The sequence below is a fragment of the Colossoma macropomum genome, unplaced genomic scaffold (assembly GCF_904425465.1).
Source record: "Colossoma macropomum unplaced genomic scaffold, Colossoma_macropomum, whole genome shotgun sequence".
In the NCBI taxonomy this organism is placed as follows: domain Eukaryota; kingdom Metazoa; phylum Chordata; class Actinopteri; order Characiformes; family Serrasalmidae; genus Colossoma; species Colossoma macropomum.
The window spans coordinates 677,682-693,779 of record NW_023495386.1 but is presented as its reverse complement, the minus strand read 5'-3'; the positions used below and the strand labels follow the sequence as shown (position 1 = coordinate 693,779).

At 37.0% G+C, this 16,098-nt stretch overlaps 1 protein-coding gene across 6 annotated transcripts; it reads left to right on the top strand.

Annotated features, from left to right (window-relative positions):
* The first annotated feature begins 330 nt into the window (after positions 1–330).
* Positions 331–15,913, top strand: LOC118802004 (guanylate-binding protein 1-like). 6 transcript variants are annotated; one of them, XM_036562437.1, is made up of 12 exons: positions 332–1,146; positions 1,950–2,059; positions 6,646–6,853; positions 7,285–7,412; positions 7,857–7,966; positions 8,294–8,505; positions 9,268–9,510; positions 9,674–9,822; positions 11,158–11,283; positions 12,627–12,839; positions 14,453–14,555; positions 14,924–15,913. In XM_036562437.1, exons 3-12 carry the CDS (start codon positions 6,667–6,669, stop codon positions 15,316–15,318), a joined length of 1,866 nt encoding a protein of 621 aa, XP_036418330.1. In that variant the 5' UTR covers positions 332–1,146; positions 1,950–2,059; positions 6,646–6,666; the 3' UTR covers positions 15,319–15,913. The 6 variants fall into 6 exon arrangements, with proteins under 6 accessions (XP_036418331.1, XP_036418332.1, XP_036418334.1 ...); XM_036562438.1 differs by lacking the exon at positions 1,950–2,059 and having other exon boundaries at positions 331–1,146; positions 14,927–15,913; XM_036562436.1 differs by lacking the exon at positions 1,950–2,059.
* Positions 15,914–16,098: the final 185 nt, after the last annotated feature.

Below are 16,098 nucleotides of genomic sequence, written 5' to 3'. Positions count from 1 at the left end.
TGGAGAGACTGTCTCTCTATCTCTCCCTCTCTCTCTGTCTACCAGGTCATATTCAGGTGGTTATCTCAGGTAGTATTCAATGTGGTATTTGTCTTATTTACAATTTTTTTTGTATAGCCTTATCATATTATTAATTCAATTGCAACATATAACTAAGTTAATTATGTACTATGTATCTATCCTTCTATCACTCTCCATCTATCTATCTATCTATAACTCGATTTATCTATCTACAACTCCACACATCTATGTATCCATCTATCTATCTATCTATCTATCTATCGATCTATCTATCTATCTATCTATCTATCTACTCCACTTATCTATAACTCGACCTATCTATCCATGTGTCTATCTGTAACTATCTATCTATTGCTTTGCAAACACTTATATGTCCTTCAGGAAATGCATATCTAGTTTACTTTAAGCTGTAAACATTAACAGTAAAGACAAGACTTTTTTGCCTGTATCCAATGAAAAATATTAGTATCTTTTTACTAATTTGTATCAAATATAAAAATTAAGCGCCCCAACAGATACAGACACAAAAACACCTCACGTATGCCCCAGTTAATCTCTGTAATTCATCTGGCAAGTAAATATAGCGCACGGTGTCCGTGCCTCGTACTGGTTTGTCCTTACAAGGTACTGAATCCATCCATGACCCCTGCGGTCACTAAAAGTGAAACTGAAAGAGAACGAGAGAAAGCGAAATAGGCAAACGTATGTCCTAAGAAGTTAAAGAAGATAAGATAAAAACACGTCTGAACTAATAAACACATAAACTGTGTTTGTCTTTCTAGCTATGTCTAGCTAACTGTTCAAGTATCAGAGACTGTGCTGTATTATCACTGGGCTGCAAATTCCTGCAGCATACACGACCTTGCAGCGTCGCTAGGCTGCCTGGTCCTGTGCGTGATTTCTCGGAAAGCCCTTCTTTTCCTGAATGATGTGCCGACTGCATCGGTTTTGGGCGGGTCCTAAGCTCTGAAAAGGACATGCTCTCCCTCTGCGCCAGAAACAGAATAACCGCAGCACTAACAACGAGCAGCAACCTGCTTTCCTTTTGCACACTCGCTCTGGTCCGTGCTACAACACCACTTTTCAGTACACAGCTCCTCTTCTTACAGCAGCGGCGAAAGCACGGTAAGATGTTCTGTTCATTTCATAGTTCATGTACACAAATAGCAGCTTGACACATTTATGCCTTAGGACATAAAACTGTACAGTCTACAGTAAGGAAATTGGAAACCAGTTGTTCTGAATACGATTTTTTATTCCAACTTCTTGTAATTTTCATGTCAGTCATTTTTTTCACTGTATATTGTAGTCCTTGGTCTCAAATTGTTTGTATTTTGGTAAATTTGACATATTTTACTTTAAAAATGTATTTAATTTTAATCATTTTTAAACCTCCCACTGTAGTTACCCATGCCGTCTTTGCCTTCGCATGTATGGTGTGTGCTACAGAAGCTAATTTTATGGGCTTGTGACTTTTCTCATGAACTACATCCCATGTACATTTTTTGTAAGCAAGAAAAGCAATGAACATTTGAATTGTGTAAAAAGCATTCGTATTAACCTGAGCAAATGTGAAATGCAACTGACATGATGGTTAAGAAATGTACCTTATCGCATACTACCACCTTTGTATGGAGTGCAGATGCACAGATGATGCCTTTGTTAAGGCCTATAGTATTGAAGCACTTCCGTAAACTAGGTGTTAACAAAGCACTGCATTTGGATTTAAGTAGCTAAGTAGTAAGATATTTTCTGTAACCAATTTTTAACAATTAATGTTTCTGATATCATTTTTTCCAACTCAGGAACATAATGTACTATAAGGATGTGTATTGGAAAATGCATTATACTTTAACATTATAGGTTCAGTGCAAAAATATTCAACATGATACTGGAGCAGTACTTATAGTTCTCTGATGTTCTTACAGGTGTCTAGAGGACTGGCAAGGCTTTTTTGAACATCACCTTAAAAGGGTATTACCACTTTGAACAAGTGGTTCCATTTTTTTTGTTGGACTTGCAGTTAAAACAAGAAAAGGTAAAAATAAAATATTAAGAATATAAAAATATATATATATAGTATCACATAGTATTGTTTTATACTGAAAACTACAAATAACATTAGCAGCACTGTGCACTCTATTTTTCCATAAAGATTAAGTTTAATTGTCTAACACTGGTTAGCATTACTGCTACTGAGTGCTGATTGGTTATGACATACGAAAACCATATCAAATGTGCATTCATATTAAAGGTGGTACTATGTGTCCATGACAGATTCAAATGGTTCAAATATGAGAGTGTTTACGTTTTATTATGTTTTTAATGTAATTTAGTATATACATACATCTTCTAAACCGCTTATCCTTCTGGGTCGCAGTGGGGTGCTGCGAGCCTATCCCAGCTGTCATTGGGCGGAAGGCAGGATACACCCTGGACAGGTCGCCACTCCATCGCAGGGCAGACAGACAGACATACACAGTCACACACTCACACCTAGGGGCAATTTAGCATGTCCAATCAGCCTGACTGCATGTTTTTGGACTGTGGGAGGAAACCGGAGTACCCGGAGGAAACCCACGCAGACATGGGGAGAACAGGCAAACTCCACACAGAAATGACCCTGGTCGCCCGGCTGAGAATCGAACCCAGGCCATTTTTGCTGTGAGGCAGCTACCCACTGCCCCACCGTGCCGCCCTAATTTAGTACAGATACCGTTTAATAATACTACATACTCCCTCATAAGCTGGTACAGGCTCTCAAAACATTCTAATTCTTTTTAATAATGGTAATATTTTCTAAAAAGGACATTTAGACTATGAAACTATCCTACCTGTAGTTTTAATGAGGCTGAAGTCAGGTTTCTATTCAAAGCTGAGAGTCCAAGAGAGCACAACTAGCTTCGCTCTCCCTGGGTGGGTTGGATGGCCCTTCTCTTCCCCCATCACCCAGTGCATGCTAGTCAGCCCAGGCATCTGTCTGATGTAACAGAATTGGCAGTTAGCGTTCTCCTCCAAGGGTGTGTTCAGCTGTCAATTGAAGTTGCGTTAGCAGCAGTTCAAAAAGATATGGTGGCTGGCTTCATTGGACTCAGGAAGGAAGCTGTGCTTGCCTTTGCCCTCCTAGCGCTGGTGGTATTGTGTGATTGGGGCAATATAAATATCCTACCTAGCGTTTATCCTAGTTAGAGCTGTGTTCAAATGGGGTCAGAAATAACAGTCTTCCCGCTTGGCCAGCAAAGTGGTATTTACAACGGGTAAACTCTGGATTCTAGATGATACACGAGTTTACGAGATGTGATGCATAACGCGACCTTTAACCTTTAAGTGAAAAACACTTAACTCGCAGTGAATGTGGAAAAATGTATACCTGATGCACTTCTATTAGATCTATGTGCTTTTTAGCATGACAAAGAAAAAGCAGGACATGTATTCTCCCAGGGATGGGGGGGTAGCTAAGTAGCGCGCTACTTTTTGTAGTTAACTACAATTTTTTGTAGCTAATAGCTGTAGCCGCTACAGTTTTATGAAATGTAGCTAATAGCTGTAGCGCCTAGAAATTTTTTGTGTAGCTATAGCGATAATTTTCGCTACAATTTAGCTACAGGCTTCAGACAATCCGCGCAAAATGTGAACCACAGAACGCGGTCGTTAACTGGGCTGTTGGCAGCTATGCAATCCTGACTGAGCCGCGGACAGTTCGAGTAAACGGGCACGCGCTTGATCATCGCTTACTAGTAGGCTTAGCTCAGGGGTCGCCAACCGAAACATTAAGAAGAGCCATTTTGTCCTTTCAACAAAAATGAAACCGGCTTGGGAGCCAAAACATTTTATGTTCGTTTTACCATCTTGACTAATAATAGAAACAAAAACGCAGACTTACTTTGCTCTGCTTTAACCTTTAGCTCAGCTGTACCCGCTTCTCTCGCATCTCAGGAAACCTTTCCGCGAGTTTCTTGTAAAATGTCTCTTAATGTTTGACTTTGTATGAAGCTGAAGTCGTTTCTCATTCTCCTGCTTCTCGCTCGAATTCTCCCATTCCACCTTAAATGGTGCCTGAGGCGCCAGATTGTACTGCTGCGCCATTTAAGGTGGAACGGGAAAATTCGAACGAGAAGCTGGAAAATGAGAAGCGCCTTCAGCTACGCGAGTTGTTGCAGACTAGAGGAGGAGACATGAGGAAACCTGCTGAGTTCTTATAAATGCAAATAAGTCCATTCATTTTCAAATTATCGACGTTTGTCTTAAGTATCTCTCTTTGCCTTTTCGTTGTCTGCATTACTGTGTGACCAGCGTTAAACGTTGATGAATTAGCAGTTATGCGTTAACTACAGCGTTTAAGACCATTTATTGTGAAAACCGTGTTAGAACTAAATTGGAGCAGTTTTATTTCAACAGTTGACAATGATTTGCACAATATTGTTTGGTTTATATACAGTTATTTATGTTGATTTTTGTTAGGAAAAACCTGGAATGATTGACTTTGCCTTTACTTAGTCTACATTTTTGTTGGATATCATGCCTTTGGTTGTGTAAGTTTGATTGTTGGTTAAACTTAAATTCACTGGTGATCTGTTTGTATATTTGCAGCTTTTCAGGTATATGTTTCTTTCTGGCACATGACTAAATGCAGTGTCTTGTTCAGTTGGGCTTGTTTGGTGTGTGAGGTGGAGATTCACAAACATTCTGACAATTGCGCTTTGAAAGTAGCTAAAAAGTAGTGCACTAATTTTCAAAAAGTAGCTAAAAAGTAGTCACTACTTTTTCTGGAAAAGTAGCTAAATTGTAGCTAGCTACAAATTTTGGGAAAGTAGCTGCAAAGTAGCTGACTACTCATTTTCAGTAGCTATCCCAACCCTGTATTCTCCACATCTCTATGGTTTCGATGGCGTATCTATGAACAAGCACCCAAACAGTGTTTAGTCATATTTACTACTTACCATCTCGTATATACAATCTTCCGATTAGCACCACGGCATTGGTTCTCTTTAAAAGGTAAAAATCTCTGAGCCAGTTTAAGGAGAGCTTGGCTACTTCCTATTTCTCGTGTTAAATCAAAAACATGAGATCAGAACACCAGATGGTGCCTGCAAGCAAGTCTTCAATGAATTGGGGTGAATGGAGCTAAACTGTTAAAAACGAAGAGTTAAATTAGGTTTTTATTTGTCCATGATCTTCCTTTAATTTTAGAGTGCAGAGGTTTTGGGGAGGTTTTGGCTGAGTGAAGCGGTTTGCACTAACTGACGTCATGAACATACATGAGGCATCATTATAAAGTCCTATAATGGAGTTCAGGAATTTTACAGTGGTTTACTGTGAAACGGTAATCACTACTCAACGCATAGGATCACTAGGGCCACCAGACCGCAATTAATGGTGGACCTATAGACTGTATGGGTGGACTTGACTAACCTGGGCCCTGCCTGGATGGGGCACCCTTCAAAAGGCTTGCAATTTTGGTTTCTTATTTTGCTAAATTTGATTTTTTTCTGTTTTATACAAATAACTTTGATGATGAGTTCTGCTTATTTGCCTGCTTCCTGCCCCCATGCATTGTTGAGCATTTTGAGTGAAAATGATAGTAATTTTGTTTAGTTTTTCTCTGTAATTACACTGATTGTCTTTAACAGAGACCTTTTAGTTTAAGTCTTATCTTTTTTCAACCACAGTAAAATTGATGATTCAACACTGCAAAAATGGTCACTTTGCAAGTGAAATTATTTTAAAGCTAGTAAATATTTTATATTTCTCATCTTGCTTATTTTACAATTATTTAACTCAATTTTAGACATTTTTACTTAAGTGATTTTAGTAATCAGATTATCTAACCTCATTGACAGATAATTTTGCTTGTTTTAAGAAACATGCTTGAAACTAGCCAACTTATCTGCCAATATAATGAGAAAATTTAATTTGAAAAAATTACCTCAAGCAAGTAAAAATGCCTGCAAATAAGTGAAATAATCTTAAAATAAGCTTACAACATCAAAATGAGAATTATTAGATATATTGTCTAGATGATTTTAGTTATCAAGAAAAAAAAATGTTTGCAGTAAAAGTGGAGCTTACCTTATTGATTGTTAGCTGTTTTACCCTTAAATGCATACCAAATAACCTCATAAAGAAATACAACATAAACCCTTTTTCTTGATTTTTTGGGATCAGGCCTGGGGCACACAACAGTGCCAAGAGCTCAAAATTTGGTGGAATGCTCCTGAGTTCTACAATTACAGATTGCAGTCCAGTCTACTGTTTCTCTAAATAATTTGTTAATCCTCATTCATCCTGTTCTTCAACACTACTGATGAATGGGGTTAAAGGAGGCTACCAAATTATGCAGAGAAACAAATGGACTACAGTTTGTAATTGTAGCACTATAATAGGTACTTATAAGGTACGTGAAGCTGATAAAATGCACAATTAGTGTAGATAAAAGTAAGGTGTACCTAATATTGTGGCCAGTGAATGCATGTTTATCATTGCACCCCCCCAAATTAGACATCATAAAACAACACATTATATCTAAATAACAATTTATTTAATAATAAAACAGACTAAGTGCAATTATGGCTGTTCAAAATGGTTGTCTAACATATTTACAATAAGTTTTATGCCATTCTCCAGACAGCAGAGCAAGAAAACATCATGTGCAGAGATCCCATGCCAGAGCCCATCTGTATGGTGGAAAATGTAAACGGGTCACTGCATGTAAACACTGGAGCTATTGAGTACCTGTACGGGATTAACCAGCCGGTGGTGGTGGTGTCTGTGGTGGGGCTCTACCGCACGGGGAAATCTTACCTCATGAACCGCCTGGCAGGAAAACAAACTGGTAAGAGCAATCAGGAAGAATTTTTTCATTAAACTCTAAATTAAAAAGATATGTTTTTAAATGTGTGGAATTGAGTTCCACAGTTTACACTGTGACAAGGAAAAAGGTACTGTGCAGGTACATTTTTTGTTTGTTACAGTACAAACAATGTAAATGTATCCTTGAAGGTACAATAGTCATTTTGAGCTCCAACTGTATACCTTCAATAAGTTTTTCCCAGAAAAGAAGGTACATATTTGTACCTTTTCATACCCTGAAGTTTAAAAACAGAACAACAAAATAAAAAGGCTGGACACTTGATAGGGTATAAACAGGTTTGTGTAGCCATCCTGCCTTTCAAACAGACAGGTGTGACAATTACAGTCTGTACTTCAATTCAGTACTGCTGTAATTCAATATTACTAAGTCATAATTGTCTGTGGTTGTTTGAGGTTTTGCCCTGGGCAGCACCATTGAGTCTAAGACTAAGGGCATCTGGATGTGGTGTGTCCCACACCCTTCTAAAGCAGAACACACTTTAGTGCTGCTGGACACTGAGGGACTGGGGGATGTAGATAAGGTAAGAATACAAACTCCATAACAACACTTTAGCCATAACATCTTCCTCCTGAAAACACACACAATATACATTCAAACCTTAAGACAATAAAATTAGGAATATGAAGGGCATTAGTCACTTTATTTTCTTTAAACTGTGCTATTGTCAGTGTCGCAGCGAAACATATCAACAAAAGAGTAACTTTACAGGTAAAACAAATCTTTCTTATCTTCAAAATGGCCTGTAATGAAACAAGATTTTCTTCCATGTGACTCCATTCCTTGTGAAATTTTAACATAGTGTAAAGAACAGCTGGCATTTTCAAATTCAGTAAAATAATTGAAAGGTTTTGTCCCCGACAGCGATGACATAAAGTACTGCCACTTTGCTACATGATGCATATAGAATGTACAACCAATGCTTCACAATGCACTGTAATAATAATAATGAGTTGGCTTCTTCTAGGGAGACTCTAAGAACGATGCCTGGATCTTCTGCTTGGCTGTTCTGTTCAGCAGCACTCTGGTCTACAACAGCCGTGGCACCATCGACAACACAGCACTGGAAAAGCTGCAGTATCCTTCATTCTAGCCCACAGAAAAACAACCCTAACATCCACCCAACACATAACCATAGTAATGACACTGCTACTGTAGCATATTAACAAGACCTTAAATATAACCTAATCTCAACCACTTATCTTAGGGTTGTTAAGAAGTTTCTTTCCAAAAATAGACAGAGGTATACATACACATACTATACACTAAACACAAGCATTCTTCATCTTGACTCACAATTTTCCCTAACACCCAAAGCCAGCCACATATATAAACAACCCATCTGAAACCTAAACCCAAATTGCAAAACTTCATTTTAAGTGGTAACTCCTCAACACGTTGTAGCTATGTCACTGAGCTTGCAGAGCACATTAGGATCAAGTCACCTTCACCAGCAGGAGCTGAAGATGAGGAGGAGCAGGACGACTCTCAGTTTGTGCAGTTTTTCCCAAATTTCATTTGGACGGTGCGAGACTTTGTTCTGGAGCTGGTGATCGAGAAAAGGGGTCAGGTCACTGAGGACGAGTACCTGGATTTTGCCCTTCAGCTAAAGAAAGGTAATAATAAGAAATATATTTTAAAAATCCACAATAGAAGAAGGGCTGCCAGACCAAAGACACCAGGGAAGGGACATCTCTCAGCTTCCTTTGGTAATTTGTGGCATTTAGATTTGGGATATGGAATCTATACTAGCTGATTGTATCCTTAAAGACAGAACCAGCTCTTATTAATGTGTTTTCTAACGACGGCCATGTGAATCATTTGAATACAGCAGTTACCCTTTATATGGTGTGAAATTTTCAAGAAGGATGAACCAATATAAATGCTCCAAAACTGCTTGGAATAAAACCTGTTTACATGAACTTACATTAAAAGCAATGAATCTTTAGTCTTCTCCTCGAAAGTTAGCATTTTGGAGATATTTGTTTTTGTTTGGTCAACAACAATAAGCATTTAGACATAAAGAACAAAGATAAGGTTTGGAAGACAGCTTTAGTGGAGCTCTTCATAGAGCAAAGCTGCACTTTAGTTCTTTTTTGAGTTCTTGTTACTTAGCTTTGATCAGATATGCAAATGCAGAAAACCTCATATAACCAAAATGCCTTATTTGTGTCAAAAGCATACCAATTTATTTTCTGGCCTTGCTTGTGGACTATAATACTGAACAACGTAAGGGAGTAATTAGGAACTGTAGGGGTAATAAAAGCCTTGTTAAAATAAAACCGTTCATGTAAAATTGCCTGCTTATATTTACTATTGTGTAATCTTCACATATAAAACTAAAAATTGCTTTTTTCCTTTTTTCTTTCTTGCTGCAGGCATGGGCAAGAAGCAAAGCAGTTATAATCTTCCACGGCAGTGTATTCGAAGTTATTTCCCTACCAGAAAGTGCTTTGTGTTCCCGTTGCCGGCCTCCCAAGAGAACATGGCTCGCCTTGAGAGCCTGGACGAGCGTGATATTTGGCCAGACTTCCTGAAGGTCACACAGCGTTTCTGTGACTATATCTTTAAAGAGAGCAATGTGAAAACACTTAAAGGAGGACACAAAGTCACTGGAAGGAGTAAGAGCTTTAGCACAATTCACTTTTAATCTAATTCTTTATTTACACACTTTTGTTTATTCATCTAATTAGTTAGTAAAGTGACTGCATCTGCATAACTGCATAATAATACTATAACTTTGTGTGTGTGTGTGTGTGTGTGTGTGTGTGTGTGTATTATCAGTGTTTGGTCATCTGGTGAAGTTGTACGTGGATACAATCTGTAGCGGCAAAGTGCCCTGTCTGGAGAATGCTGTGGTCGCCATGGCACAGATAGAGAACCAGGCTGCTGTACAGGAAGGGCTTAAGGTGTACCAGAGTGGAATGGAAAAGGTTTCTCCATTATCTTTTATTCATTTGATTTTGCAAAATATGTTCCCATTTACACACGCACAGAAAACCCTCATATGTTCATTTTACTCAAACTATTTGAGGTAACTCATTATCTAAAATGAATTAAGCTTTGAAAAGTTTTTCTTTTGTCTGTAATTATACATGGAGTTGAATACATTCAAGCTTTTAACAAAATAAACTATAAGCATACATCACAAACTATATTGTTGCAGAAACTTGTAATTACTAGATTTTTGTAATGACCACAAATGTGGTACAATAAAAAAAGAAAAAAAAAGTTTTAAGGGTTACGTACTCTTATAATGGCTTTGAGAAAAACTACTGTTGTTGACAGTAATTTAAATGGTTTTGTTACAAGCAAACTCACTACTAAGCAGAAACATTAAACACATTAATGCCTGGAATACCTAAAATTTGCACAGTGCATCCAAACCCATATGTAACCATGTGAAAATTTTTGTTTGAAAACAACATCTGAAGGAAAAATAAGAAATCACAGGAGGAAAGAATCACAAGAAGGAAAAATAAATAGAAATCAGCTAACTCACTAGGAATTCTGGGTTACTACATTGCGTACTATCTTTTTTCTGGTCTTTGTGAGTTTGACATTTACACTTGAATTTTCAACCAGACAGTAGAAACTTGCCTGGATTCAGTGATAGCAACTTATTGCAAGAAATTAAGTAATTGTAACTTGATTATGTAAGTACAAGTAATGTTACTGGTTTCCTTTTATAACAATACAAGAAATGTAGTTGTAATGCTATAGGTACAATTTTCCGCATCAGTATATTTCTTAGCTTTTGCTCATTTTTACTCTCAGAGTAACATATGAGTTAACACTTAACAGGATAATTAAGAGTTACGACTTTCATTTTTCTACACTATTCAAATGAAATTATGTAGGTCGTACAATGGATTACATTAACATTCAGCTTACACTTTGTATTGACAGGTTCGTTTTGATTTCAAGAAATGACAGAAATGTGGGAAAAGGTCATTTGCACTATGCCCAAATGTACCTTTTCAACAAATGATTAATAATAAAATAATTACTTTCTAACTTATTTATGAACACAAATGTTGTATAAAGTTGAAAACTTACACTTCTGACAGAATTTCTGCTTGTTTCAACAAGCAATAAGTGAGAAATAATTATATAGGTATTAAAACATACTTTTGTTAACTCAAGTAATAACAGCAACTTCTAAGAGTTAAAAAATGTTACCACCCAACCACTGACAGAAACACTGAACAAATATACAACAATAAACACTTTGTTTTAGAATCTGAATCTGTAATGATGTATCACAGGTGAAGTTTCCTGTCAGCATAAATGAGATTTCTGCTGAACACCAGAAGCTTAGCAACATAGCCACCACTGAATTCATGAGGCGCTCCTTTAAGGATGAACAAGGAGAGTATCTCAGGAAATTAACAGTAAGTTAGTCATTTTGAATATTTTGTATTCGTAAAGTTTATTCCTCCCACCCCCTTACCTTTGCTGTAGTTACAGCGTCAGCTCTTTTGGGAAGGCTTTACACTAATATATGGGACATTGCTGTTAGGATTTGAGTGCACTGAGCTGTAGAAGCATTAGTAAGGTCAGGTGCTGATGTTGGATTAGTTCTGAAGTGCCACTCCAACTCATCCAAAATATATTTGATGGTGTTCCATCACTCCAGAGAATACAGTTTCACAGCATTGGGCCGTGGAGCTTTATTCTCTCTAGCTGTCACTTGGCATTGGGCATATTGACCTTGAGCTCATGTGCAGCAGCACTAGAGTGACGCATTCAATTGGCAATGCATTTCTGTGCAATTAAACACCTATGTCACATATACATAAACTGTATACATACAAAGTAATTGCACTTGTATGTTATATGGTAGATGTACCTAATAAAAAAGTATAAGCATAGTTTCTTGTGAGCAGGAAATTAGTACATTAATTAACATTAGTAGAGTAACAGATGATTATTAGTATATATGTAGTATATGTGGATCATTCGACCAAAGTAGTTCAAAGTCAGTGTTGAAAACACATTTCGGTCTTTTAACTGTCTTGGACTTCACACTAAAATTCTTCTTTCTATAGTGACACTATACATTAATTGTCTTTATGTTTTTGAAATAAATTATTGAACATTCCATTTTGTCACTACCAATAATGCCTCTGAAACTTTACCAAATGTTTCAGTATTGACAATTTTAGCTAACATTGAATACAACTCAAAAACGCTAGCAAGTACATAACTAGCAGACAGATTTTTTCATTAAGACACAAAAAAGTTTACTTAATTGCATTTTTTTTTCTAATGACAATTCTTAATTTGCCCTGCGATGGACTACCGACCTCTCCAGGGTGTATCCTACCCACTGACCGCTGGGATAGGCTCCAGGTCCCCCTGCCCTGCGACCCTACCTGGACTAACTGGTTACTGGCACTATTTCATTATACTTAATTAGTTCAAACTGCAGTCCCACTGTAAAAAAAGTATTTTAAAAAACAATTCAGACCTTATATATTTGCAAGGATTATGCCATATAAGTTCACCGGACAAAAAATTAGTCACCTGTGCAAGAAATGTAGTTGTAATTCTTGCCTGGAAGTGAAGTTATTTTTATTCACAAGACGTGAAACACGCCGGCAGTCTCTGTCTGTCCTTTTCACCTTTTGGCCACAATTCTGATGAGAATTGCAAACTGATAACACAGGAACACTTATTGCCTAATTCCAAATTTTTTTAATTTATGTCTCTGTGTGTGGCTATGGGTTTTCAGGAGGCAGTAGATAAGCACTATGCTGTGCTACTTCATGAGAACATTGAGGTATCAGAGAAAAAGTGTCAGGAGCTGCTGTCTGATCTGCATGAAGAGATGAATAAGAACCTGCAGCAGGGAGTTTACACAAAGCCTGGAGGATACGAACTCTATTGTAGGCACAGAGACAGCATCATCACCCAGTACCATATACAGCCCAACAAAGGAGTCAAGGTAAAAATGCTAGGAGGTGGTCATGAATTTGATGCCAGCAACATGTTTCAAAAAAGTTGGGACAGAGGCAACAAAAGGCTGCTAAAGATGTGTAATGCTTAAAAAAACACCTGGTGATTAATTGGCACCAGGTCAATAACATGATTGGGTATAAAATGAGGCTGAGTCTTACAAAAGTAAAGATGAGGAGGGGTTCACTATTCTGTGATAGACTGCACGATCAAATAGTACAACAATTCAAGGATAACATTTCTCAACATGAAATAGCAAATAAAGTTTTATATATATATATATATATATATATATATATATATATATATATAAAACTATATTTGTTATATAACTATATAGATGATGTCTTTTCAGGGAAGGTCTTGTTTATTTCAGCAAGACAATGTCAAACCACATTCTGCATGTATTACAACAGCATGGCTCTGTATTAATAGAGTCCGGGCACTAAACTGGCCTGCCTGCAGCCAGACCTGTCGCCACTGAAAACATTTGGCACATTATAAAATGGAAAATACTACAAAAGAGACTCTGAAATGTTGAGCAGCTGAAATTCTATATTAAGCAAAAATCTGAAAACATTTCACTTTCAAAACTACAGCAATTAGTCTCCTCAATTACCAAACGCTTACAGGGTGTTGTTAAAAGATGAGGTGATGAAACACATTGGTAAACATGCCCCGTCCCAGCTTTTTGGAACGTGTTGTTGGCATCAAATTCAAAATGGGCATATATTTTTCAAAAAACAATAACATTTCTCAGTTTCAACATTTGATTTGTTGTCTTTGTACTATTTTCACTGAAATATAGGGTTTAAATGATTTGCACATTATTGTATTTTGTTTAATTTACATTTTGCAGTGTCCCAACTTTTTTGAAAATGGGGTTGTACATTTATGTGATGTATGCTATACCAAAATGTGCTTTGAACATTTTCATATTAAATTCAATAAAAGCAAATGGAATAAGATAATCAACACATGCACAATTCACAGTATTTTTTATCATCAGCAAAATACAGTTGTGAATAATACATATTTGTATGGTTATGTACATTATTTATATAGTTATTCCCTGAGCTAGGGGCCAAATATTGGCCTTTCTACAAAATTTAAATAAACTTAGTTTAATAAAAAGAGATAAAACTATCCAAGAAAAAGATGAATGCCCATTAGAACCTTAGAAGGTCCCAAAGTTTACTTCCCCTCATTAAGGTAAATATTAATATTTCTGTAAAAATTACCTTTCAAATGTTTTGTTTTTTTCAGATCTGTTGCTTTTGTTGTCCTTCATAACCTCACTGGACAAAAAAAGTAGTTGCATGCATCATTTCTATTATAATATTTGGTTATGTGTCAATTCTGAAATACCTTTTGACATGAAGCTCAAAATTAGTGGAAGAGTGGGCTAAGATAGACCAGATACTAGTGTAATCCTTACCTGACAGAACTGCCACTTGGATGCTTAACCAGGTATTCAAGAACAGGGATTGAGGGTAGCCTATGACACCTATCACCTTTTTAGACTGTATTTGATATGCACTTTGAATTCTATTGCAGAAATTTTCTGAGAACCTTGTGTGTGTGTGTTTGTTCCCTCTGCAGGCTGAGGACGTCTTGGAAGAATTTTTAAGGGCCAGAAATGTGGAAGCAAACTCAATTCTCCAGACTGACAAAAAAATGACTGAAAATGAGAAAAAAATTCAAGGTAAATTGGCTACTATGATGTTATTAAAGTGTATGTAAGCTTTAGTTTGTTATTTATTTTATATAATGGAGGCTGTGGGTTTGAGCCTTTGAAACATCAAAAAATCTATTAGTATTACAACATATCACTTGGAACCAGAAGTAGAATGTAGAATGCAGTCAATAAATGTAAATAAAGTTCAACTGTAACGTTACTTTGTTATTAAGTAATAGGACCATTCAAGGAATAAGCATCCTGAAATTAACATGTAAGACTTCTAAAGATAAGACAGAAAGAAGGCTCAGGGTTTACCAGACAAGATATCATTCAATTTGTATTTGTCTTGCTTCCCTTCCTTCTTTGTCTCTGTATGTAATAATGATTGACAGAAGAGAGGGAAAAAGCCGCTCTGATAGAGCAGCAGAAAAAGGCAGCAGAGGAGAAACAGATGGAGATGGCACAAGTGATGCAGGTGGAGAAAGAGAGTCATCAGGAGCGGTTGCAGCAGATGAAGGAGAAGTTTGAGGAGGAGAAGCGTTTGCAGCAGGAGGAGCTAAACAAAGCTGTGGAGAGCAAACTGGCCGAACAGAAAGACCTCCTGGAGAAAGGCTTCAAGGAGAAGGCCAAGCTGCTGGACCAGGAGATAGAACAGCTAAAAAAAGAGAAAGAGAGTTCTGGCAGTGGCAGCATTTTTAAAGATTATGTCATGCCGATTGTGCATGCTGCTACAGATATATTTTCTACATTTCTCCAGTATAAACTTATGAGGAAAGCCATGTTGTAACCCACCAGACAGGTGCTTTGCTAAAAAATGCAATGTTACATTTACACTGTGATATTGCTTAATTTTGCCTTTTATTGTATTGTCCATCCCCGCGATGGACTGTTGACCTGTCCAGGGTGTATCCTGCCTTCCGCCCAATGGCAGCTGGGATAGGCTCCAGCACCCCACCGTGACCCAGAAGGATAAGCGGCTTAGATGATGTGTGTGTGTGTGGGTGTGTGTGTGTATTGTCTGTTTATTTTGTGGTGCATGTGCACTCATGTCTTTGTCTTAATATTTATGCACCAGAGAAGTAGCCAGAATGTATTTGTTATATTCTACCCCTGTATAAGAAAGTTAAATTAAAGTAAATTTTAGCTTGAATTATTCTTAGGTGAACCATTTTCTTAAAGGCCTTTTTCTGATAGTTGCTGACAGTCGTTATGCCACTGATCAATCTGGTTATAAATATTTCCTAGTATGAACCACAGTTGTTTTTGTGATCCAACTACATGTTGTTTTGTTGTCCCTAAATTCTGGAATCTTCATGTTTTATTTTTACTTTTTAAATAGTGTTTGCATTTATTATGTATTGGATTAAATTCTTGTGCACTTGTTCTCTTTCATGTTCATCTGTGCATTCTGCAGCCATGATATACATTCTCTGCCGAAAGTATTGGAAGAGCTTTTGTTTTTTCTGTACACTAAAGACGTTAGGGTTTGAGATAAAAAGATTTTACATTTATATCTAGATTTGTTAAACAACTTACAACATGACACCTTTTGTTTGAACCCACCCAT